Genomic DNA, 25,645 nt, shown 5'->3' with positions numbered 1-25,645 from the left:
TTGCTATGGCATACTTTTAAAAGTAGGTATGTAGAAATTAGCTTTCATATTCTACTTAGGTAAAATAGAAAAATTGTTTATCTGATTTCAACAGTATCATCTTTATGTACAATACATAATTAAGTTTGCAACAGACATGCTTTAACGTCTACATGCAATGTCAGTATTACAACAGGAATTTTCGAACTGGTCTTGTCTTTAATGACCGGGTTTTTTAAAACCTGATTCTACCACTGTTACCCGTGTGGTTTATTCTTTCAGCTTCCACTACATACAAGGCACCAGCATGCACATGGCTAACCGCCTTCTTGATTGTTGGCGTGGGTGGTGAATTATCTAACTGCCCAGCTTTATATTCCAGCCTTTCACTTGTCAAGCATGTTCAGAACTGTTTCCGCCAGACGTCAGGAAGCATGAACCGTCTGCACTCTGGAACGCAGCTCCCTGTGGCCTGAGGCTGGAAAGATTGAATGTTTAGGTGCTTTGGAAAAACAGGTTGCCGGTGGAGAAAGGAAGAACCATGCTCGTGGTTTTTAAGTTTGTGCCTTTATAATGTAGTTATAGTTACTTACTACACTTCCTCACTTGTAAGACACACAGTTGATTTAATAACTTTTTAGAATTGTGAATATTGAATTAAAGGTACCCAAAGCTTTTCTTACTAGTTGCCAATACAGCAAGTATTTATCCATATAATTGATACCTCAGTATTCTTTAATATCACTTTTATTCTAAGTTCTCCTCTCAAAGGACTAAAGAATCCCTTGAATTATGTTTGGCCCTAAGCAGTTATCCGAAGCATCCCAGGAACACACTTGTGCTTGTGATTTTTTAAAAACTTTTTTAGAACATTGTGATTGTGTAAACTGTAAATTCTAGGCATCTTCGGGTGAAGGAAATATAGTACTATTACATATAAAGTTAATTTTTGGACCCTGGCCTATTTTCCTTCTGATCGTTTCATGCAACATTGGCTATAATTTACAGATTTTGTGCTAAACCTTAGAGCAATTTAAAATATCTCCCAATGATCATAAATAAACATTTGTGTGTGTTAGAAAAATGATAACTATCAAGATTTTGATTAAACCAGATTATGAAATTAAAGCCCATAGATCATAATTTAGAAATGTTTTTCATAATGTGTTACTATTATACTTTAGTACAGGCAGTTGAAAAAGATAGGGCCTAAACAGTCCTAGTCTGGCAACTGAGATGAAAAAAGAATTGTCCTTTATTTTATGGGAGGTCACAGTGAAAGTGCTCTGACTTGGAATTAATACTATTCATTCCTCGAAAGACTTTAAAGAAGTTTTTGAGTTCTAGGGTTCTTAGAATGGGAACTCTTTGGGGACTTAGCTCTGTCTTTTGCTTACTTATAGGTTTTCCTGTGTCTTGACTTGGGAATACTTTTGTGACAGGAGTGAGCGTCTAATAATACTGCCCCCTCTCCCCCCGCCGTTCCTGCAGGTGCACCAACATTCGACCAGGAGAGACTGGAATGGATGTGACAAGCCGCTGCACCCTTGGAGACCCCAACAAGCTGCCCGAAGGGGTTCCCCAGCCTGCCCGCATGCCCTACATCTCAGACAAGCACCCTCGACAAACCTTGGAAGTGATTAACCTCCTGCGGAAGCACCGGGAGCTCTGCGATGTGGTGCTAGTGGTGGGCGCCAAGAAGATCTATGCCCACCGGGTCATTCTGTCAGCCTGTAGCCCCTACTTCCGAGCGATGTTTACAGGAGAATTGGCGGAGAGTCGGCAGACAGAAGTAGTGATCCGAGACATAGATGAGAGGGCTATGGAACTGCTGATTGACTTTGCGTACACCTCCCAGATAACTGTGGAGGAGGGCAATGTTCAGACCCTCCTGCCAGCTGCTTGTCTCCTCCAGCTGGCAGAAATACAGGAAGCCTGCTGCGAATTCTTAAAGAGACAATTAGATCCCTCTAACTGCCTTGGTATTCGGGCTTTCGCTGACACTCATTCATGTCGTGAGTTGCTAAGGATAGCAGACAAGTTCACTCAACATAACTTTCAAGAGGTGAGTTGTACTTGGTGGTTTGAATGTCTTCATAATGTCTTTGTCAGGAGTGGGTAGGCTCACTCTGCTGACACATACACAGCTGCTTGGCTATTTACTGCTGATTCTGAATCATAATATTAAAGAAGTTGTTATAAATTCTAAACTTGGTTTTTATTTTAGAGTCCAAGTTTGTGTTTATCAGTAATAGGGTAGGACTTGATTGTGCCTAGTCATGTTATATTCATAAAAGTCAGAATACAGAATATCAATTCATAAGGAGATATGTGTCTGCTAGAAAACCTGGTATCAGTCATTTACCTGAAGCCTGTCCTTCCTGATTATATGGATTATTCAGCAGAATAAATTATATAGGTCAGAGGTTATTTGGCGAGTAATCAGAAAAAAAATGAAATTAGATATCAAAAGAATTTTTCATTAAACCTATTTTTCATTCAATATTTGTAAAGCTATGTTTCAGCCACTGGTGTTAGGAACAAAGGTTGCAGGGGTAAACGAGACCCCTGGAGTCAGTTTCCGTGGTGTATATAATCCAGCAGGGAAGGTAGCCCGTGAATGTACAGTTACACAATTACAGCAGTAGGTGCTACAAAGAACCACCCCTGGATGATTTAACAGTGTGTTACAGAATTTAACTTTGGTTCCAGAACAGCTCATGCCAAATTCTGAGACATGAAAAAGCATACTAGTTTGAAGAATGGAAAGGAATCCAGTGAGACCCAGAGAGTAAAAGAGGATGTTACATAACAATTTTACAGAAGGAACAGAGCCAGATTGCACTGGAGTTAATAGACCATGTTAAGAATTTGAAAGTTAACCATTAAAGTGTTTTGAGCAAAGGAAAGACATGGTTCATTTTGCACTTTAATATTACTCTCTGTTCCCCAGGAAAACCTCTAATGGCTCAGACTTAAAATACAAAATGAAACCATGAAAATATTAGATGACACAGATCAATTCCTTTCTAATTTTGAAGCAAAGAGGCTTAATTGACTAACCCAGAAGGCATAGAAAAAAATGTTGATAGATTTGACTGTATAAAACTAAAAAATTTCTGCATGGTAAAACAAAACAGTAAGTTAAAGACAAACTGGGGGCAAATATTTGCAAATCATATCACAGGCAATGACCTTAATATATCAAGAGCTTTTATTGGTCAGTAACCAAGATCAATAAAATGAGCAATAAAATAATAAATTTAGTTTGCACTTAAACATATGAATATCTGCTCAGGCTTGTTCATAATAACTGAAACATGAATTAAAACTATACAAAGTACGGTACTATTTTTTTGTCTACCAGATTATAAATATTTATAAGTTGGATTGCAAATCCTATTGATAAGGCCATAGGGAAAAAAGCTACATTGCTAGTGTGAGTATAAATTGATACAACTCCTTTGAAAAGAAATTTGGCAGTACCTATCAAAATTACACACTTAATTGTACACACTCGACTCGCCAATCCCATTTTTAGAAATTTGTACTACAAAGGTACTGGAGAGGGGGAATGTTTGAGGAAGTAAGATCATGGGTTCCAATTTAGGTATAATCAGTTTGATAGTAGGCTTCTGTTTATATGAGTCTGTATCTTAGGAAAGAAATTAGGCCCTAGGTGGTTTGGTTCCGTGGATAGAGCATCAGCCTGCGGACTGAAAGGTCCCGGTTCAATTTCAGACAAGCGCACATGCCCGGCTTGTGGGAGGGCGGGCAGGAGTCAGCCAGTCAATGATTCTCATCATTGATGTTTCTATCTCTCCTTTCCTCTCTAAAAATCAATAAAAATAAAAAATAAAAAGATTAGGGTTCGATTGAAATGTAGGAGTCATCAACATAGTAATTAAGTCACAGTAATTAAACTATGGCTTAATTTTTTTAAGGCCAGATATAATATAGAAGCCATAAAAGAAAAAATTGATAAATTTGATTACATAAAAATTTTAAACTTTTAGCCAGGACCGGTTTGGCTCAGTGGATAGAGCGTAGGCCTGCAGACTGAAGGGTCCCCGGTTCGATTCTGGTCAAGGGCATGTACCTTGGTTGTGAGCATATCCCCAGTAGAGGGTGTGCAAGAGGCAGCTGATCGATGATTCTCTCTCATCGATGTTTCTAACTCTCTATCCCTCTCTCTTCCTCTCTATGAAAAATCAGTAAAATATTTTTTAAAAAAAATTTTTAAACTTTTAAATAACAAAAGCACCATAAACAAGGTAAAAAAAAAAAAATCAATGCAAATGAAGTCGCCTAATTTGGAGAAAGAAGAAAAAAAGCCCTCCATTTTTCACCCATACTAAAGGATAGGTTAGCTAAAGAGCAGCTGGCAGAGGAAACTGGGAGTAAATAGAGAGAAGAGGAAAGCTAGGTGTGTGGGATTGTTTCATGGAGATAACATGTACATATTTACAAAAACTGAAGAAACAGAAAAATCTTTATCAATGAAAGAAGTTCCCATAATAGTGTGGGACTTAAAATGCAGATCTCCTGTAAACTTTTATTTGAGAAAGCAGATATTTAAAATATCTATACACACACGCGCACACGCGCGCGCACACACACACACGCACATATATATATTATTGATTTCAGGGAGAGGAAGGAAGGAAAGAGAGAAAGAATCGTCAGTGATGAGAGGAATCATTGATTGGGTATCTCCTGCACGCCCCCTACTGGGGATCAAGCTCTCAACCGTGGCATGTGCCCTGACGGAGAATCAAACCGGGACCTCCTGGCTCATAGGTTGATGCTCAACCATTGAGCCACACTGGCCAAGCAAGGCATTATTTTCTTCACCTGGTTGTTTGGTTCCAGGATAGATGTCAGTGCTAGATTTGCCCTAATGGTAGACAGTATCTTTTTCTTATTGGTGAAAAAGGAGAAGTGACATTTTAAGCATACTTTGTTTATCAAAAGTATTATTCTTACTCTTTGTCCTTAGTGCCAAACAAATATTTTCTCACACAGATTTTCATGTCTTCTTGCCATCTGATGTTTCCAGTAAGTGATATCATTTTTAATATCATTATTTAATATCATGGTGGTTCACTTATAAACTTTAATCTTGGTGATCATTGACACATAACATTTGGCTTATAATACTAAGTTGGGAAAAATTATTATGCTCTGACAAGATCCACAAAGAATGTTAAGGCACTCCACAAAGATATCTGATACCTTTCTTGTACTTTAGTAAAGAAAGCAGAGTGCAAAGGAAAGAGGAAAGTAGGATGCAATCATGGCTTAAGTTTTGCACAGGGTGAAGGCCAGCGCATTTAATTTGAAGCAAGGCCCCAGATTTGGCTCTGGCCTTTCTAGCCCCCAACATAGGGTTGCCAGATAAAATAACGGAGAATCCAGTTAATTTAATTAGTGTAAGGATGTCCTGTATTTTTATTTGCTAAATCTAACAATCCTGCCACCGAGAGTACAATGCAATCATTCTAACCACACTACCTGGCTAAGCAACCTAGCTAAAATGTAAACGTTACCTATTTCGTTTCCTGAAGTTTCTCACTCAGATGATTTGAAACTTTTTGCCATACAAATTAAAATGTTCATTAGTATTTTCTACTATAAGCATAGCTGACTTTATGGCTTGAAACTGTTTTATTTTTTTATTTATTTTTTATTTTTTAATATATTTTATTGACCCTTCACAGAGAAGAAGGGAGAGGGATAGAGAGCTAGAAACATCGATGAGAGAGAAACATCCACCAGCTGCCTCTTGCACACCCCCTACTGGGGATGTGCCAGCAGCTAAGGCACATGCCCCCAACCGGAATCAAACCCGGGACCTCTCAGTCCGCAGACCGACGCTCCATCCACTGAGCCAAACCGGTTTTGGCCAAACTGATTTATTTTGAGATGCACATTTTTTTGTAATGTACTTGGGAAAAACAATCAAATATCCAAATAGCAATGGCTTATCTCATATTCTGGGAAATATTCTGACTTTTTGATGAGCATGAAAATAACCTTGTCCCAAGAGAATACATCACCTGCATCAGAGGTCACACAGTAGGAATTGACCTCTTCACTAGATCCTTCCTGCACACATGGGCATCAAACGTAGCACGTGCACTGCGTGAGAAAACAAACCACATGGAGTGTAGCGGTTACCGTTCCCTCCCGCATTGCACCCTGCCCCTTGTACTCTGCACAGTCATGGCAAGATCTACAAGCTTTTGGGACTTATGGCTGGCATGCACAACGAGGTGATATCCTGGTCATTGCCTCTCCATTCTGACAGTTCCCTAGCCCTGGGTGATGATGAATTACTGGGGTGTGTGTAGCAATATCTGTAATGTATGCACACGTCAGGGAGATAGATAGACTGGGATAGGTAAATATAAGAGTGTGTTGGTCTTCAGAGGTTTTCCTGGGTCTGATTCTCATTATATCCATTCTTGCTTATAAAATTGCCAACACCCTCATTCTTTTTTTATACTGGCCCCTTGGTGTTTCTACTCCAACACTGCTCTGTCAATGCTAATCTTAGTCTGGAAGCTATTCTTAAGTTTTTTATATGCCTTTTATATTTCTGGAGTCATAATTTGGTATAGTTTAGTAGTTTACTTTGAATGTAAACTTTAATTTTGATACTTCATTTTAGGGGAAAAAAAGATGCATTTGTCTTAAATTATTTGAATCATAAATTATTATTTTCCCCCAAGTTTTGTGTCCCCTGTACTCTCCTTTGTATCCTTTTTTAAATTAATAAACATTTTTTAGAGCAGTTTTAGGTTTCAGCAAAATTGAGCAGAAAGTAGAGTTCCCGTACACCCCTTCTCCACACACACACACACACACACACACACACACACACACGTGTGCACACACAACCTCCCCACTATCAACATCAGAGGGTATATGTGTCACAACTGATGAACCTACATTGACATGTTATCACCAAAGTCCATAGTTTACATTAGGGTTCACTCTTGCTGTTGTACATTTTGTGCGTTTTGACAAATGTGTAATATTGTATCCACCATTGTAGTATTGTACATGATAGTTTCATTGTCCATAGTCTGCCCATCTGTTTCTTTTTTCTGCTCCACTGTTTTCAACCTCAGCTCTATTGTGGAATAGAATTTTGCTTCATAACCCTTAAGAAAAATGTTGAGGCAACAAATTAAGTATGATCACAGGTTTTTTTCTTTTATTCTTACCTTACTTTGAACAGGTGATGGAAAGTGAAGAGTTCATGTTGCTTCCAGCCAATCAACTCATTGATATCATATCTAGTGATGAGCTAAACGTTCGCAGTGAAGAACAGGTGTTCAATGCAGTGATGGCCTGGGTCAAATACAGTATCCAAGAAAGACGCCCTCAGTTACCCCAGGTATAAAGGAAATGCTTCTCTAAGTAACTGCTTTCATAATATGTATTTGACTTTTTGTTTTTTAAAGCGGGTATCACTCACTGCCCCTTATATTAGACTGTAAGAAAGACCATCTGTTTCCAAATAATCAAGGAGATATGTGTTTATCATAAACTTTCTGCTCCTTGCTTCCTCTCTATTTTGCATCAACTCTAGGTTTGAGCCACATGTGTCAAACACAAGGCCCACGGGCCAAATCCGTCCCGCCAGGCCTTGCAATGTGGCCCGCACCGCACTGTCATCACTGCACTCCGCTGCGTTTCCATCACAATGACAGTTTATGACTGTTCAGTAAACCATTCGGCCCGCGATTTAGGCTGGATTTTAGATTTTGGACCCTTCTCTGATTGAGTTCGACACCCCTAGTTTGAGCTATAAAGCCGGTCAGAACCTAAATGGTACAAAATGAACAGAACAGAGCAAGGAAGGCGACTTCCTGCTTCCTTTCCCTATGGCTTGGCAAGCCCATGCCGTTTTGAAGACTAAAGGGACAGTATGGGGCAAAAGTAGTCACTAAATGAAATGCTTGATGTTCTTGTTGTTATGACTGTAGGCTTTCGAAGTTTAATAGGATATTCTTCTAGATTTTTTATTAAAGTCAGTTAAATAAGCTAATTGTAGAAGAGCTTATAATGCTTCAAGTAGCATTCTAAAGTGATATTAGTGTGCTTTGTTTTCTGATTATTCTACTAATAATTACTAAGTTGGTGGTTAGAATAAATTGAATTTAGTTTTAGTATTTATGCCTTCTTTTCTTCTTCATTATATGCTAATTAGATCAATTGGTAAGTTGATTCTGTTAGATCCCCAAACAATTGAAATACAATAGGGGAGCGCCTATTTTCTTAAAAACCTGGCAGATGGACACTCGAGCCTTTAAGCATGTTCATTTTCTCGTAGGTGCTTCAGCATGTCCGTCTGCCTTTGCTCAGCCCCAAGTTCCTGGTGGGCACCGTGGGCTCTGATCCCCTCATCAAGAGTGATGAAGAATGCAGGTATGAATGGCCCTGTCAGGGAAAATCAGCAACCAAGAGTTCCTGTTTTCTCTTAATTTCCTTATTTCTATTACTGCCTACCTAGTGTGGTTCCTACTGCTGAAAGCAGAGTATTTAACACATTTTTATTCATGGCTGTGGTCAGGAGGAGGAGATGAAGAGGAGGGAATTGAACTTCCAGTATTTCATCCCATTAGTTTTTTAACGTATTGTGTTTTTTTGGTGTATATTTCTAAGATTTTAAACCAATCTTGAATTAGAAGAGGTAAATCTCTGCTGATACATTTCTTCTTGAGATAAATATACTATTGGTTCTGTCAAAAAGTGTGTCCAGAACATATTTTCATTCCATCATATATGCCCAATTAGGGATAGGACTGGCCTTGTTTTCTGAGACTGTGGACGAAGGTAAAAGTCTACCACACTTATGAAGTAGCTTTATAAATGCTTTTATAAAGGAAACAAAACACCTAAGTTAGAGGGCTATCTCTTTGATGTATATGAAATTTAATAAATTACATTTCCCAGTTTGACAGATTTTACGATTTAGGTTCAAATCTGAAGCCATGTGATGTTTTTAATCATTTTCTCCTACCATGGTCTGTACATAAAAATAAAAGAGCAAGTTAGTACGCAGAACTCCTTAGCCTACACTGAAGAAACATGTTCTAAAATCAGGAATTCCTGTAACAGAGGAAGGTCATGTAGATGCATTTGCACTTCTGTAATCTAAAGTCTGTCCCTTTAACAGATATTAGAGGGGCTTTAGATTTTTGTCTTTTAAATTTAAAAACAGACAAATGGCAGTTCCTCCCTACCCCCCCCCCCCCAAGATATTTCAGCACCTGCAGGAAACCCATAGGAATTATGGATGGTGAAATCTGAAGGAACAATACAAGGTGCCCCTTGTGCACAAAATAGAAATCGGATTGTACTGATTCTGATGCAGAGAGTAAAGGTGCAGTCACTCGTCAAAGAAGCCCCTTCCTGATATCCTGACGTCAGCATTACCGGCTCTGTGACCTTAGGCTGGTCCCTTTAACCTCTTTCTGCTATGGTTTCTTCATCTAAAGTCAGGACAGTAACGGCACCGATTGCATAGGCTGTGGTGGGCTCAATGAGCTAGTGCCGTACCGCACATGGCTGTAAATGCTGCTGCTGTTATCAATGGTGGGTTGGCTTGCTGAGTATCAGCTCTAAGTACTCTTTCTAGGAGCCCATGAAAACCTATTGTACTTAAAAACCAGCTGTTAGGAGATCACAGTCTCTTTTTAACGCTGAGGAAGCTAGAAAAGGCTCTTCATCGTCGGGAGAGATTTTTTGGGTTTTTGTTTGTTTTGTTTTTAAGATAAATAAACTCAGAGGAGCTTAGCAAAGCCATATATAGGAAATGCATTATTGGGTTACACCTGAGGACTAGTACAGCAGGAGAAAATTACTCTGTAACATACAATAACTAGAGAAATTAAAATATAGTATAACTTAGGAAACACTTTTAGAATTGAGAGAGGACAGAGTAACAGATGGATATGCACTAGTCAGGCACTGCGTCACGCAAAGGACTCAAGTGAAATAAGCACATGCAGAAGTAGTGTGCATTAGGATATTTTTTTAGCAGGTACAATTACTAGGTTCTTCTCATAAAATACCTTAATAGACAGGGAAAAACTCACATTTGTTCACCCTCAGTAGACTTGTTGAGAGGAAACCATTCAGACAGTACCAGATAGCAAATCAATATTAAATGATGGCACTGTGCTTCTTTTTAGCAACAATCTAATTTTTTACTTAGTTTTATTACCTTAATTAATTTAGCAAACATTTTGTGTCACGGCTGATATGCTATTAATACTTTGCCAGTATCCTGCAGAATATAATAAAATTTATGAGAAAGCAATAAGTAGGCTGGTAATCTAGTTGTAATTTTTAGTTTTCCATAAGTTATTATCGGCCCCAAGCATGTTGAGGTACATTTGCACTGAGATATGAAGTCATAATGGAAATACTAATCGGTCCACGACTCCAAGTATGACTGGCATCATTGCTCTCACGTTTGTGACGCTTTTTTTTTTTTTTTTTTTAAATATTTTATTGATTTTTTACAGAGAGGAGGAGAGTGTTATAGAGTTAGAAACATCGATGAGAGAGAAACATCGATCAGCTGCCTCTTGCATACCCGCCATTGGGGATGTGCCCGCAACCAAGGTACATGCCCTTGACCGGAATCAAACCTGGGACCTTTCCGTCCGCAGGCCGACACCCTATCCACTGAGCCAAGACAGTTTCGGCTGAGACCCTTTTTAATGTGGGCTGGCATTCAGGATTTGGTTTGATTTATGCTTGATCCCTTTGCCAACTTACCTATTCCTAAACTGTGCTGGGATTTGACTAACAGTGTTATTTAGACGCTTGAAATAAAGGCAGAATTTTCTCCACAGAGACTTGGTAGATGAGGCTAAAAACTATCTTCTGTTGCCCCAAGAACGTCCACTAATGCAAGGACCACGTACCAGACCACGGAAGCCTATCCGCTGTGGAGAAGTCCTTTTTGCAGGTTTGGATCTTAATTACGGTGACTAAACTGAACATTTTAGAGAAACTGGCAAGTGAGTAGTCCTTTGGACAGTTGTGATACCCGCTGTCATAAGAAACACATATGCTGTCATGTAACTTGAGTCTTACCTCCTGATCCAACCCTGGTATTCTCCAAAACAGTGCTCTGTTTGTATAAACCTAAAACCGCATTGCACAGGCAAAACCTTAGAGAGTCTCCAGAATAGTCTTACTTGGTAGCTAGCAATGTGTTTTTATTTGTTAAGGCTAGTTTCATGGTAAGGCTGTGTTAGATTTAAAAATAAGTGGATTAATTCCTTTTTGTTGTGTTGCTTTCATTACTGAAAATAAATGGAACTTTGTATTTGAGTCCATACATAAATAAGTAAAATTCTGAGGCGTGTTTTTTTTTTTAAAGTTTATGAATATAAAGAGCAAATTGGGAAAATTACCTAAAATCTATTTATAAATAAATAAAGCCACATTGCAGTGGATGTTTTGTTCAAATGAGTCATATGCATAAATTTATATACCAGTGTGCAAGTTGCCTCATAATTACATGAAACTGTAAAAAAATAAATAAATAAAAATTATCTTACATCAGTTATTTATATTCCTTCCTACTTTTCCTGGCTAAATGCAGCTCAAGACAACCTTACACTGTATCATTTTGCTCCTATTGTCTGCCCCTGAATTTGTTGATCCTGAGGAAGACTAGGGAGAAATTATCACCCACCCATCATGATTAAGGAAAATCAGATTTCATTTAAATCAGTATATTTAACTAATACTAAATGACACTAAGTTTTGTGTGTCCTAATTTGAATTCTGTTCTAGGATATACGCTAGGAGTTTCAATATCAGATAAAACATCTTAAAATGCAGAATAAAATCTGGCTCCAATTGTGAGGGTTACGAGTATTTGAGACAAATCAAATAGCCTGATCATTAAACCTCAGACACAATTTTATAATGGAAGTCATAAAAACCAGCTCTTTATTAGATCACATGGTTCCAAATCAAATTAATGTTACTTCATCAACTGTGTTCTTCCATCCTAAAGAAAAACACAGGCCTTTAGAAAATTAGTGCACCTAAGGAAAATATTGCTGGAAAAGGATACATAGTATTAGTTTAATACCTTGATTTATATGAAACCATAATAAAATAAAAATGTGTGCAAATTGAGATTTGAAATAAAGAAATTAATTTTAAAATCCAGCTAGAAGGTTAGAAACATTACTATTTTAGTCTAGCTCCTGAAGTTACTGAAAACCCTTAGAAAACAGTAGTTTTCAAACGTTTTGAGGTTAAGGTTCCTTAGGCTTCACTTTTTAAACTCTAGAATATAGCTCTTATTTGGATTGAAAGAATATAGAGATAGTTTGAAAGAATATCAGAAGTGCCGAAGCCGGTTTGGCTCAGTGGTAGAGCGTCGGTCTGCGGACTGAAAGGTCCCAGGTTCGATTCCGGTCGAGGGCATGTACATTGGTTGCGGGTGCATCCCCGGTAGGGGGTGTGCAAGAGGCAGCTGGTCGATGTTTCTCTCGCATCGACATTTCTAGCTCTCTCTCTCTCCCTTTCTCTCTGTTAAAAATCAATAAAATATATATATTTTTTTAAAAAGAATATCAGAAGTATCCCAAATAACCATGCTTTCAGAAAACACTTAGAGATGCTTTATGGAACTCAGTTTGAACTTGTTATGAGGTTATGAAAAATGTAACTTCTTTAAAACATTTCTTGATCTAAAATGTTATGTAGGGTGCTGGCCAGTGTGGCTCAGTTAGCTGAGCATCATCCCTTGGACTGAAAGGTTTGATTCCCAGTGGGGCATACTCAGGTTGTGGGTTGGATCTCTGAAGGGTTATGTGCCAGAGGCAACTAATGGATGTTTCTCTCTCTCTCTCTTTAAAATCAATTTTTTAAAATATTATGTTGCAAACTATAGAATTCAGTACAGATTACAGATGAAAAAGAAAGCAAAATATTTTGTAAATAAGTCATAAGAATTTTTGAATTATTTTGAAACAAGAGGACCTAGTAAAAGATCATGAGAAGAGCCACAGTCCCTCCCCCTAATAGAGTAAAAACAAAAAGAACAGGCTTCTGAATTATGGTTCTTTTGGCTCTTAATTACACATTATATTTATGTAGTGTGTGGTGCTTTAGAAAGCAGTTTCATGTATTTTGTTTCACTTTAAAGTTTTTATTTCTTATTTTACAACTAGGTCGTTTACAGGATTTTTTTCAAAGATCAGAGCTCAATAAAGGCAACAGTCAAGCTTTCTAGCTAAATTCAGTATTCTGTTATGTCACAGTATCTCCCAATCTCATTTGAATTGGTATCCTTGCCTGTCTCTGTAAAATGGACCTAATACTTATTTAGAAATGAAAGATTTTAGCAATCCCAGTGGACTAAGTAAAAGTCAACGTGTTAAGTCCAAGCACTGGTCAGTTTACAGGCTGGCAGTAAGCGGTACAGTCTGTGCTCTGGGACAGGCATTCTGACCATTTCGTTACTTCCCCAGTTGGTGGCTGGTGCAGTGGAGATGCCATTTCCAGTGTAGAACGCTATGACCCCCAGACCAATGAATGGCGAATGGTAGCTTCAATGAGCAAAAGGCGATGTGGCGTTGGGGTCAGTGTTCTTGATGACCTGTTATACGCAGTGGGAGGCCACGATGGATCGTCTTATCTAAATAGTGTTGAAAGGTAAGAAAGCTCAATGTGAAATTTTCTTCTGAACAATTCATATAGTTTCATTTGGGGTGGTCATTAGGATGCTTTAGTACTGCATCTGTGGCACCAGTTGGCAGCCTAGACCACTTAGCATGACATGCAAATCCTTTATGATCTTACCTCCACCTGCTTTTCCAAGTCTGTCTTCCCTGGCACACCAGTGTTCCCTAAACGTGCTGCTACAGACCCACTGAATTACCCGCTGGTCCTTAGACACGCTCTCCTCTTTCCTACCTCTTCCTCTGTGGGTATGCGTGCTCTTCTTCCTTCAGAAACGGTGCCTACTGAATTGTGTTATTTATGCAACAAAAGCATGTATATAAAGAATATATGTGTGGATAGATATATACCTTTTTTTAAAAAGGGAGATATGCCCACTCATCGAAAACATCATTTTAAATATATATTTTTTAAATTTTTTACAGAGAGGAAGGGAGAAAAGGGATAGTTAGAAATATCGATGAGAAACATCAATCAGCTGTCTCCTACACACCCCCTATTGGGATCAAGCCTGCAACCAAGATACATGCCCTTGACTGGAATCGAACCTGGGACCTTTCAGTCCTCGGCCTGATGCTCTCTTCACTGAGCCAAACCAGTCAGGGCTATACCTATTTTCAAGTGTTTTACTGACAAGTCTTATAGGCTATACACCAAAATGGTAAGAGACCGAAATCAAATGTAATTCAAAGGGAACTTTAGCTTTATATAACAACATCCTGAAAAAAAATTATATTCATATGTAACTTCTTTAAATAAAAATAAATTAAAAAACCATAGTCCTGGCTGGCGTAGCACAGTTGGTTGAAGCATCGTCCAGTACACCAGGAGGTGGAAGGTTCAATTTCACGTCAGGGCAGATACCAGAGTTGAGGGTTTGATCTCGGGTAGGTGTGGGTACAGAAGGCAGCCAATGTTTCTCACATCCATGTTTCTCTCTTTCCCTTCCTATCTCTCAAATATAAAAAAACACACCCATAAATCAGACTTTTATATGTCTTAGTTATTAGTCATATTTAGGGGGACGAACATATAATGTCAGTGAATGTGTAAACAAAGCCATACTTTCTTTGTGTAAGGCAAACTCTGCTCTTGATGTTCTCTGCAGATATGACCCCAAAACAAACCAGTGGAGCAGTGACGTGGCTCCTACAAGCACCTGCAGGACAAGTGTTGGCGTGGCAGTGCTTGGAGGATTTCTTTATGCTGTCGGTGGCCAGGACGGTGTATCTTGCCTCAACATTGTTGAAAGGTATTTTTTTTCCAAGTTATTTTCAGGTTTTAAAAGGCATATGGAGGGTGAGGAGAGATTAACCAAGAATTTTATATGCATACTAGAGGCCCGGTGCATGAGGGTCCCTCAGCCTGACCTGTGGGGATTGAGCCAAAACCGGCTCTCCAACATCCCTCTGGGGGGTCCCAGATTGCCAGGGAGCAGGCCAGGCTGAGGGACCCCACCAGTCCCTCACTATCACTATTGGGCTGGGGAGGGATCCAATGTGTGTTCGGCCCTTCTCACCCAGTCCTGATTGGCTGGACCCCAGCAGCAAGCTAACCTACCAGTCAGAGCGTCTGCCCCCTGGTGATCAGTCGGGTCATAGCAGCTAGTCAAAAAGTTGAGAGAACGGACACTTAGCATATTAGGCTTTTATTATGTAGATTCTATGTGTAATTCATGGACACAGTCAATAGTGCAGTGAAGGCCTAGAGGGGGGTGAAGTGGAGGGGGTCGAAGTATTGGTGAAGAAAAGGGATATCTGTAATCTTTCATCAATACAGATAAATTTAAAAAAATAAAAGGTAGATAGAGGGCTCCTTAAGAGCCAGTTGAGAACTAGCCAGAATGACCTTCCCAGACAGAGCCCACACTTTGGGTGTAGAATCAATCAAGCAGGATAAGGACAGCAGATAAAATGAAAAGAGGCCACGATACAAGTAGGATACATCTCGAGGCAACCACTGTTGTTTTTTACTGACATATGAAAAAAACTAGAAGAAAACAAAAAACTAGAGAGAGTTTCAAAGTTTAGGAAAACTCATTGCGTATAAAAATCAGAAACAGCCCTTTGTTTGGCTCAGTGGATAGAGCATTGGCCCGCCAACTAAAGGGTCCCGGGTTCAATTCCAGTCAAGGGCACATGCCCAGGTTGCAGGCTCTGTCTCCAGTGGGGGTGTGCAGGAGGCAGCCAATCAATGATTTTCTCACTTAATTGATGTTTCTCTCTCTCTCTGAAATCAATAAAAATATAGATTTAAAAAATCAGCAACAGCAAAGTATTGAGGTTAGATCCCATACAAAGTTAACATAAGAAGAAGCAGATGTTATTAACATTTCTGTAGACAATATAACACACAAGACACACATACAGAACAGATCAAAATTAATCAGCTACTTAATTCATTCCAGAATGCTATTTGAGAAGTGGTTTGTTCAAAATCCAAATCATTTTCCCCCATTAGAAATAATGTAAATTGAATTAATTTGTTCCAGACCCCCAAATGATTGATTCCCTGCTTCAACCTTTCTTATATGCAGTACATGTCTAATGTACTGTGTAATCTACAAGCAAACCCTTCTTAAACTGACCGAACCCCCCCACTAGCCTAAGGAATCACTGGCAGCAGTGGTTCCTTGGGTCTTTCAGGTCAGCGGGCTGCCTCTGCTTTTTCATGTCACTGCCTCCAAAACGGCTGTCCCTGGCTCACTGCTTTTCCTTCATTCAAATCAACATTTTTTCTCCCTGTCATTGCTTCTTTCACACTCTTAGCAACATTACCACTCTTGATGGCTTCTTTGTTTTAAAATTGTGTTAATCGTATAATTTACCAGCAACAAAAGCATTTCTTTGTTGCCTGAGAGACGCTTTTTGTCATGCTGAGGAATCAGCATGAAAAGGGTCGAACAACAACTGAATTGTTCTATGGGAAACATTTGAGAAATGAGTGGTGGTTATATTTCAAAATGTGCTAAAAGACATTAGGAAAATTATGCAAGATATGAAAACACTACATACATCAGAATTAGAAAAGCAGGGGGGGGAAAGCAAAAATGAACAACGGGACTACATCAAACTAAAAAGCTTTTTGCACAGCAAAAGAAACCATCAAAATGAAAGGGCAATTTACTGAATGGGAGAAGGTATTTGCAAATCATACATTTGACAAGGAGTCAATATTCAAAATACAGGGTGGAGCAAAAGTAGTTTTCCGTTGCTATTCCTCGCTGAGTTTCTTAGCAGTGGGTGCCTGGAATGTGGCACTTTCCCCGTTTTTTAAATTAAAGTATTATATGTGCACCATGCCCCACCCCGAACACTGGCACTCTTCTCTGAGGCTCCGGAGAAGTGGTCTCCAGAACACACGAGGGCTCATTTTGGAAGGGCCAGAAAGGCCAGACGTGGAAGTCACAGAGTGAAGGGCCATTGCTGAAACCAGTGACAAGGGAGGCAGGTTCCCTTTGCTCCCCTTGATGTCGTCCTTCCTGTGGCAGAATCTGATGGTCAGCTTGGCGAAGGACAATGTCTTTTTCAGAGCACTCGCCGTGGCATCAGAAGTCAGAGTGCAAATAGCTCATAACTGACACAGGCACTGGTCAGTTTTCTCCCGTAAAACTAGTGAAGTGTGTTAAATTCTCACTGTGCATTTGACCATCGCATGCCTATGTCTCCAGCATCTTTTGGTGATTTCACACCTTATGAAAAAGATGTCACTTACGGAAACGTGCATGTAGTCTGTGGTTTCTCTCACTGCAGGTATGATCCAAAGGAGAACAAATGGACCCGAGTGGCTTCCATGAGCACCCGAAGGCTAGGCGTGGCTGTGGCTGTGTTAGGAGGCTTCTTATATGCCGTAGGTGGCTCTGACGGGACATCCCCACTCAACACAGGTTGGTCCCTTCCAAAGTCAGCCTGCTTCCCCCAAAGCAACATGTTTTCTTAGGAGAGTCTCCCTAAAAAAGGATAAAAGTCGGATACCTGGCTGGTGTTGCTCAGTGGTTGTGTCAACCCATTAACCAGGTCAAGGTTCAATTCTGGTGAGGGCACATACCAGGGTTGTGGGCTGGACCCCCCGGAGGAGAGTGTGCAAGGAGGCAGCCAATTGATGTTTCTTTCTCATTGATGTTTCTATATCTCTATCCCTCTCCTTTCTAAGGGGGAAAAAAAAAAAAATCAGGCATACCCTGTAATTTGTTGGAAAAATTCTTTCCCCTCTAGCAGAGTGCAATTCCTAACTCCTCCTCAGCTTCCTGGGCAACCAGTCGTCTATTTTCAAAATATGTCTTTCTCCCTCCGCTGTACAAGCTGCTGGGAATTTATGATGAATAAAAGAACTGTTTTCTTAATATGACCAGTTCCCTCTCCCCAACCATTTCTCCTTAGAATACAAAAACTAAAACAAACAAAAAAAACCCTCTATATCAAAGTCTAGGAATAAATAAAAACTTATAGCTATAAATTGCTTTATGTATTAGTCCATTCTATTTAGAGATGATGAATATTTGTACCTAAAGATGTTGTCAGTGTTGCACTCAGATATATTCATTGTCAAATATCTTCTCTTTAATGGCTTAGAATGCAGTAGGAATATAAGCAGGAGTATGATAGTTGTCTAATTAAGACAATAAATTATTAGTACAAAATGGTGCTTATAGATCATAGACTCTAATGCCCCCACTTAGAGAGGGAAGCCAATGAGTTTAGAACTAAACTAGAAACCTTGACTCCAACACCTGCCCTTTCTACCCCCCGCACCTGGAAGACACCAGCCCCTGGTGAGAGCACAGCACTGCTGTCCGATGGCAAACAAGTCGTTCTCAGACAAAAACCAGGTTACTTATTGGGAACGTGTGTTATTACAGTTTCAGTGGCTGTTCAGAAAACTAGAGGTGAGAGGAAACGGTGGCTTTTCTTTTCCCTGCAGTGGAGCGCTACAATCCTCAGGAGAACAGGTGGCACACCATCGCCCCCATGGGTACCCGGAGGAAACACCTGGGCTGTGCGGTGTATCAGGACATGATCTACGCTGTGGGAGGCAGAGACGACACCACGGAGCTTAGCAGTGCGGAGAGATACAACCCCAGGACCAACCAGTGGTCTCCGGTGGTGGCCATGACATCCCGCCGTAGTGGAGTAAGTGCCCAGCTACTGAAACTTTTGAAATCCAGCACCAAGAGAGGGCAGTGCAGGACTCTGACATGTAACACATAGCACACCAGGACAGGGCAGAGGTGCAGGGCAGGCAAGACAATCCCTGTGCTTTTGTACCAGGGAAAATCTTATCCTGGTTGCTGTGGTCTCAAGTAGTTAAATACCCATCAGACCTAGAGATTTACTTTTTATGATTTAGTGTGAGGTGCATCTGACAGGCATCTCCCTGTCTTATCTACCTTCACCCATATTCACCCCGTATCTATTAGGGCTAAATATTTCTACCTAATATTCTAAGGAATTCACATGCCAGTATAAATGTTCTGGCAGAAATACGTCTGCCTTATTTATAGTACAGGCCAGACTGGGCTGACCTGTGTCATTCTAGAAAACCAGATCTGGTCAGGAGTCCGTCCATGTAGCACGACAGGTGGGAGAGCCCAGCAGTAGCTGAAGGCTCCATGACCTGAGGATAAAAGTCAATGTGGTTTGCACAAATCAGGGAGGAACACTGTGTGCGAGGCTCAGCAAGTCAAAGCATTCACATATCTGTGGCTCTTTATTACCGCTACTCAACAGCGTCCAGTTCCAGGCCTGCTGTTTTCACTGCTACATTCTGTTGATTTTATTTTCACTGTTTAGCAAATATTTACTGTGTGCGTGCTGAGAAACCAAAATTGGGTATGATAGGATTCCTCCCTCAAAGGGCTTCCAGTTTAGTGAAAGAAATGTTGGCAGCTAATGACAAAAGACAAGTCTATAGCAGTGGCCTGTGCGTTAGAGGAGAGCATGGAGGAGAGGCTTCATGCTTTGGGCCAGGGAATGTGTGCAGAGGCACGGAGATGCGAAGTGTACAGCATTTTCCGGGACTAGAAGCAATCTAGTATTCCTGCAGCATTGGTTTAAAGTTAACTTAGTGTATTAGAACAGGCAAATACCTAAAGAAATATAGCAATTTGGAGGTTCTAGTTCACTCCCAGTAAATGCTTTTTCTAAAATTTAATGTTTTGAACTCTGTAAATATCCTAATTGAATATATAATATTCTAGTTCCCGTAATTTAATAGATTTTTGTTTTTTCCTCTAACACAGACAAAAATCTATTAAATAATAAGTAAACCAAACAAATCAAGCAAACCAGAAGGTAAGGCTATAAAGAATTATCTTTTATTAAAGAGATTTATCTAGAAACCATTCTGCATTTCCCCAGAGATCAGTTTCTGTAGCAGACGCTGTGTTTCGGTCCTGTAGGTTGGCCTGGCGGTGGTGAATGGACAGCTTATGGCTGTAGGAGGCTTTGATGGCACAACATACTTGAAGACCATTGAAGTTTTTGATCCTGATGCCAATACATGGAGGTAACTTTTCAGCTGTGTTGTGAATCACCTCACTGCTGCCTCAAAAATAATGGGCTTGAGATAGCCCATGATTGTCAAAATCAGGGTGTCGGCGCACTGAATTACCTCTTGCAGTATTTTGAAGAGGGATGAAGTTACCCATGTTTGGTGGTTTAATTGCTTTAAAGTGGCCGACATCTTACAAAATTCTTCTCCGTGGTAACTGTCCAGATTTATACTTGAGAATGACAAACGAGGGGGCGGGAGTTGTCTCTCTAGGCCCATCATGTTTAGCAGAGGAAAAGGAGGCACAGAACCTTCATCTTTCAGTGCAGTTTTTTGGTGTCCAGTAAAAACAAACTGCAATTACCTTTTAAAAATATTTCATTTAAAACCAATATTTTTTCTTTGAGCTTTTAAAAAATCTTCTTAAAAAATATACTATTTTAATAGACTTTAAGTCACTTTTAGGAGGCTACATATTAAGGGTTTCATTTTCTTTAAATCTTTAATTGTCTAACAAATCCTTGCTAAGCACTTGTTTGCTCACGCATTTATTTTAAAATTTAGCAAAAGCTCTAAAGATATAAAGCTATGATTTTAAGTTTAATCACATATTTTATATTTGATTCACAAACTAACCTGATATGTTTAAGAAACACTGGCATAAGAACTTAATTCTCAAACTTAACATATTTGATATTTTAACTATATAAAAATATCAATACTGATAGTTCGATGTACCTCATACCAGCCTTTTAAGGAAAGTTTTACCCTCCACACAATTTGAGGCCTGTTTTTCAATAAATTGAGCCTCTTTGCCTAAACAGACTCTAGGGTAGGCATCTCAGTGGTCGAGGTTGCACATCAACCACAGGTTTGTCTGGACATGAGATCTGAGGCCACAGACGTCCTGAAAGGTAAGCTGACGTTTATGTTATTGCCACTGCTCCAAAAAGGGCGGTCTCATAGCCCATCCCATTGTGTTCTAAGTATACATTTTCTAATTTTGTGTCTGTAGCTACCCACCCAGATTTTTCATGTTTATAAGATTCAACTAATGAGTTTATTGAGCTATTTGTCTAGTCTTCATCTCTAAAAAAGCCAGTTTTCACAGATATTTAGGTGACATTGTTTGGATTCTGCATCTTACTCCTGGCTCTGTAAGACTAAGCCAGACTAACGACATTGTAACACTTTTTGCTTCAACCTTGTCCATTAAGTAAAGCAGCACTGAGTGTTGTAACACTTTTTGCTTCAACCTTGTCCATTAAGTAAAGCAGCACTGAGTGTTGTAGACCCTGGGAATTCAAAAGTGAACACAAAAGTGCCCTCTAGGAGCTGACATGCTAGTGAGACAGTGCCACTGCAGGGGGTGGAGGCAAGGAGGTGGCTCAGGAAGTCCTCACTGCAAAGGTAACATCTAGCAAAGCCTAGGACAGATAAGGGAGATGCAATGGCAGATTTTCATGAATAGGAGCCTTCCTCTTGGGGCATATTTCCTTCCACATACAGCTTTCTAACTTAAGTGGGAATTTGAGTAAGACATTTACTTCTGATCCTATATAAGGACTTGTTTTTCAATAACTCACTAAATAGAATCTGTTGAAAAAATAACAAAATATAGTAGTTATATATCCCCAACTTAACACATTTTCTCCTGGCTGGCGGAAGAGTTAATATTCTTTCCCACAGAAATCCTTAATTTGAAGATAATCTTGTTTACATGTCACAAAACTAGATGCTAACTCTATTTACTTAGGTCCAGTTTTCTTCCATGAAGGGTTTGTACATACAAAAGGCCCTACCTGGTTTGGCTCAGTATATAGAGTGTCGGCCTGCAGGCGAAGGGGTCCCAGGTTCTGTTCTGGTCCGGGGCACATGCCTGGGTTTCGAGCTCCATCCCCGATAGGGGTGTGCAGGAGGCAGCTGATTAATGATGCTTCTCTCATTGAGGTTCCCCCCTCTCTCAAATCAGTAAAAACAAATAATTGATGGCTAGGGAAACGGGTGGGAAAATAATACAGCCATGATGCAAAAAGTAGTAGATATAAAACAGTCCCCTATAAGTGATAGCATTTCAGTCAGCATCTAAAATAATTCTGCCACTTGCCAGTGCACACAATTCCAGCTCCTAATCTTTGGAAGCTAAAAATAATGTGATATAAAATATAGATGTTTCATTATCATCTCATTTATGGGAAAAATGTTTTTTTCCCCAGTTAGAAACCTGATTTTCTTTCTTTGCAGGTTATATGGCGGGATGAATTACCGTCGGCTGGGGGGTGGAGTAGGAGTTATTAAAATGACACATTGTGAGTCCCACATATGGTGAACGTCTAGAAGACAGCTGTGTGTGTGCTCCACTGTATTCTGGAGCGCTTTGACTTTGGAGCTTCTACAGCTCGGGAAAACACGAACAAATTTTATTCTTTGCCGGTGCCTCAACTATGGAAACACAAGTACTTCACCTTAGGATGCCATCTTTGCACAGTAATGTTCACTTCTGTGCAGAATATTTATTTTTTGTTTTAATTTATCATGCGTTTGTTTTTTTAGCTTTCCTCCCAACCAAAATAAAAAATTCAAAGCAGTGAAATTTTATTTTAAGATACTAACTTTAAAAATGCTAATAAGGGGAGAAGGGCTATGACCTAGCTATTATTTCTAGGCACTCCATCCACAATCCCACTCCAAAGATTGGAATGCGAAGTGTGTAAGTTAGCCATCTTTCTTACACTAACCCCAGAAGACTTGAAAACCTTTTTTAAAAGGAGTATTAAATCAATAAAGCCAGGACTCCAGTGGAACTTAGCATCTTGTTTTCTGCTCCATTTAGTTTTTTCTCCCCGATATTTTAGTTTCTGTAGAGCCCTACTGCGTGCCTCTACAAAACAGTATGTGATTCTCATACTGTCTTGAGAATCCCCCAATGGAATCATGTATAACACTGCATGTTTTTACTGAAAAACATTACTGACTGAAGCAACTTTCGATTTGCACATTGCTACCAAGGACCAGCAGGGAGAATGTGCTCTCCCCGGCAGGGAACTGTTGTGCAGCTTACCTTTGATGCTCAGGCCACAGAGGCTCCCCTGTCATCAGCTGCCAGGAAGGACTTCCTCAGTGACAGGATAGTACATGGGAAAGGGGTAAAGCAAGCTGAGGCATTTTATTAATATCTTGGTTCTTTTATACAGCTATATATTATTTTCCTCATTCTATAAAGTCACTGCTACTATCACATTGCACTTTTTGGAGAAAAGTTAAAAAGGAGAAAAATGCTAAAAATTTCAGTGGTTGAAATTTGTCATTGTGTTCATAGACATTTTGTGGGAAAATCTTTTAAGATTTTATCCACACAAAAGGAATAACCTTCTCTTCTCCCCTCCAAAAAAATATTTGGCAACTTTTGTGTTTACATTTAAAAATCATTTGCACCTTTACAAGGAAAAGTATTTGGTAAACAATTGTTTACGTGTATCATTATGCTTTTTTCTAGCATGTATAACTTTTTAAAATAAAGAGTACTTACCATAAAAAAAGATCGGTTAATGCTTGTGTCTTTACTGTTTAGGTATTCTGTTTCTATATCATTTATATTTCCTTTATATAAAGTTAATAAACCTAAAATAATAAGAGGATTGCTAAATGCTAGAATGTTGTTATTTAATAAAGATTTTATATAAAAAGTTTTATAACAATGTTTATATTACCTAACCACTACACTTGTTTTCTGGTATAGGACTTAGAATCATAGAATTTGGAGCTAGAAGGACTCAACATTCATCTATTCCAGACCCATTTGTTTCTTTGCTTTAAGACTGAAAACAGGCAACGATAAAACCAACATCAGAAATCAGTTGCCCAAACTCCCACTCCATTTCTGTCTGTCTCCCATTGCCCCTGCAGGCTGGCCTGAAGCAGCATACGCCAACAAACCTTTGAAAAAGTATAAAAAATATGAAATCCTTACAGTACTACATCCTTAACAGCCAGTCTTCAAGGCAAAATCGCCTATTTCTCAAGGCTCTAATATTACCCATATTGGAAGAAAAGGAGAAGACTGATAAGAACAAAATTCTAAAGGTGAGACTCCATAAATAGAGAATTCCCCAATGGGAACAATTCATATGGCTGTGATTCAAGAACAGAGACCCAGGAACTACGTTATTGGCCAGTGTTCGCTGGAGCCAGGTTTATTACAACTCTATAACTGGGCCACTGGGGTTTTTAACTGATTCCACAGAGCCTCCAGCATTTCACCCTGGCCCTGGTTCCCACGTAGTTTCTGCTCCAGTAAACACAACTCCCTGTATTCACCTGTTTGTCTCTACAGTCTTGGAGGCACCAATTTGTCCTGTGTCCTCCCCTCTCTTAGGGACTACAAAGAGTCACTGACTTCTCCATCTGTTCACCTTTTTACTTGTTGCTTAGGACAGAGTGGCAACTTACAACATTCCATATGAAACTAGAAGAGTGTAGTTTTGAGTAATCATCTTGATACAGAAAAATTAATTTCACAAGACTCAACATCCATTCATAATAAAAACCCCCTCAACAAATTAGTAATGGAGGAAGAACCTCTTTAACCTGACAGGACACCTATGAAACACCTACAGCTAGCATCACATTTAGTAGTGAAATATGCTTTCCCATTACCATCAGGAACAAGACATACTGAAGAATAGCCACAGCAATTTAGCACAAAAAAGAAATATAAAACATCCAAATTGCAATTAAAAAATAAAACCGGCTTTATTCACAAATGACACCAGTCTTGTATATAGAAAATCCTAAGGAATTCACTGAAAATACTAAAGTAAACTTCAGTGAGGCCATAGGATACAAGAGCAATACACAAAATCAATTGTATTTCTGTGCAACAGTAACAAACAGCCCCAAAGTGAAATTAACAATTCTATTCTCAACAGCATAAAATACTCAGGAATAAATTTAACAAAGTGCAATATTTGTATACTGGAAACTATAAAACTTCGTTGAAGGAAATTTTGAAAGTGGAAAAATATCCCACATTTATAGATTGGAAGACTTAATTTATGATGACAATACTCCCCAAATCTAGTTTCAACACAATCACTATCAAAATCAAAGCTATGTGTTTTACAGAAATTGACCAACAAATGCTAAAATTCTCATAAAAATGTGAAAGAACTGGAATAGCCAAAGCAGCCTTGAAAAAAGCTAGAAGTCATACTTCCTGATTTAAAAAAACAAAACCACTACAAACCTACAGTAACCAAGTCAGTGTGGTATAGGCATGAGAACTGACATATTATAAATCCATGAAATAAAGTGGAGAATCCAGAAATAAACATGTATAGCCAACTGATTTTTAAGAAAGGTGACAGAAGCCAAAACCGGTTTGGCTCAGTTGATAGAGCGTCAGCCTTCGGACTGAAAGGTCCCAGGTTCGGTTCCGGTCAAG

At 39.3% G+C, this 25,645-nt stretch overlaps 1 protein-coding gene across 6 annotated transcripts in view; it reads left to right on the top strand.

Annotated features, from left to right (window-relative positions):
• Positions 1–23,585, top strand: part of KLHL20 (kelch like family member 20) — a 31,412-nt gene extending 7,827 nt beyond the window's left edge. For 2 of the 6 annotated variants that reach the window (XM_036441936.2, XM_036441939.2), the window contains 11 exons: positions 1,471–2,044; positions 5,005–5,037; positions 7,226–7,384; positions 8,324–8,418; positions 10,857–10,972; positions 13,503–13,686; positions 14,822–14,965; positions 17,466–17,599; positions 18,634–18,842; positions 20,111–20,217; positions 22,447–23,585. In XM_036441936.2, coding sequence (XP_036297829.1) covers positions 1,471–2,044; positions 5,005–5,037; positions 7,226–7,384; positions 8,324–8,418; positions 10,857–10,972; positions 13,503–13,686; positions 14,822–14,965; positions 17,466–17,599; positions 18,634–18,842; positions 20,111–20,217; positions 22,447–22,531 — 1,840 coding nt within the window. In that variant the 3' untranslated portion in view covers positions 22,532–23,585. Of the gene's footprint in view, positions 1–1,470; positions 2,045–5,004; positions 5,038–7,225; positions 7,385–8,323; positions 8,419–10,856; positions 10,973–13,502; positions 13,687–14,821; positions 14,966–17,465; positions 17,600–18,633; positions 18,843–19,951; positions 20,004–20,110; positions 20,259–20,314; positions 20,548–22,446 lie in introns of those variants that run through there. The other 4 variants (XR_004988646.2, XM_036441940.2, XM_036441938.2 and 1 more) reach the window with 4 other exon arrangements.
• Positions 23,586–25,645: the final 2,060 nt, after the last annotated feature.

This window comes from Pipistrellus kuhlii, unplaced genomic scaffold, assembly GCF_014108245.1.
Source record: "Pipistrellus kuhlii isolate mPipKuh1 unplaced genomic scaffold, mPipKuh1.p scaffold_m20_p_18, whole genome shotgun sequence".
Lineage (NCBI taxonomy): Eukaryota > Metazoa > Chordata > Mammalia > Chiroptera > Vespertilionidae > Pipistrellus > Pipistrellus kuhlii.
Note: the sequence above shows the minus strand (reverse complement) of the source record. Positions and strands in the feature narration are given on the sequence as shown.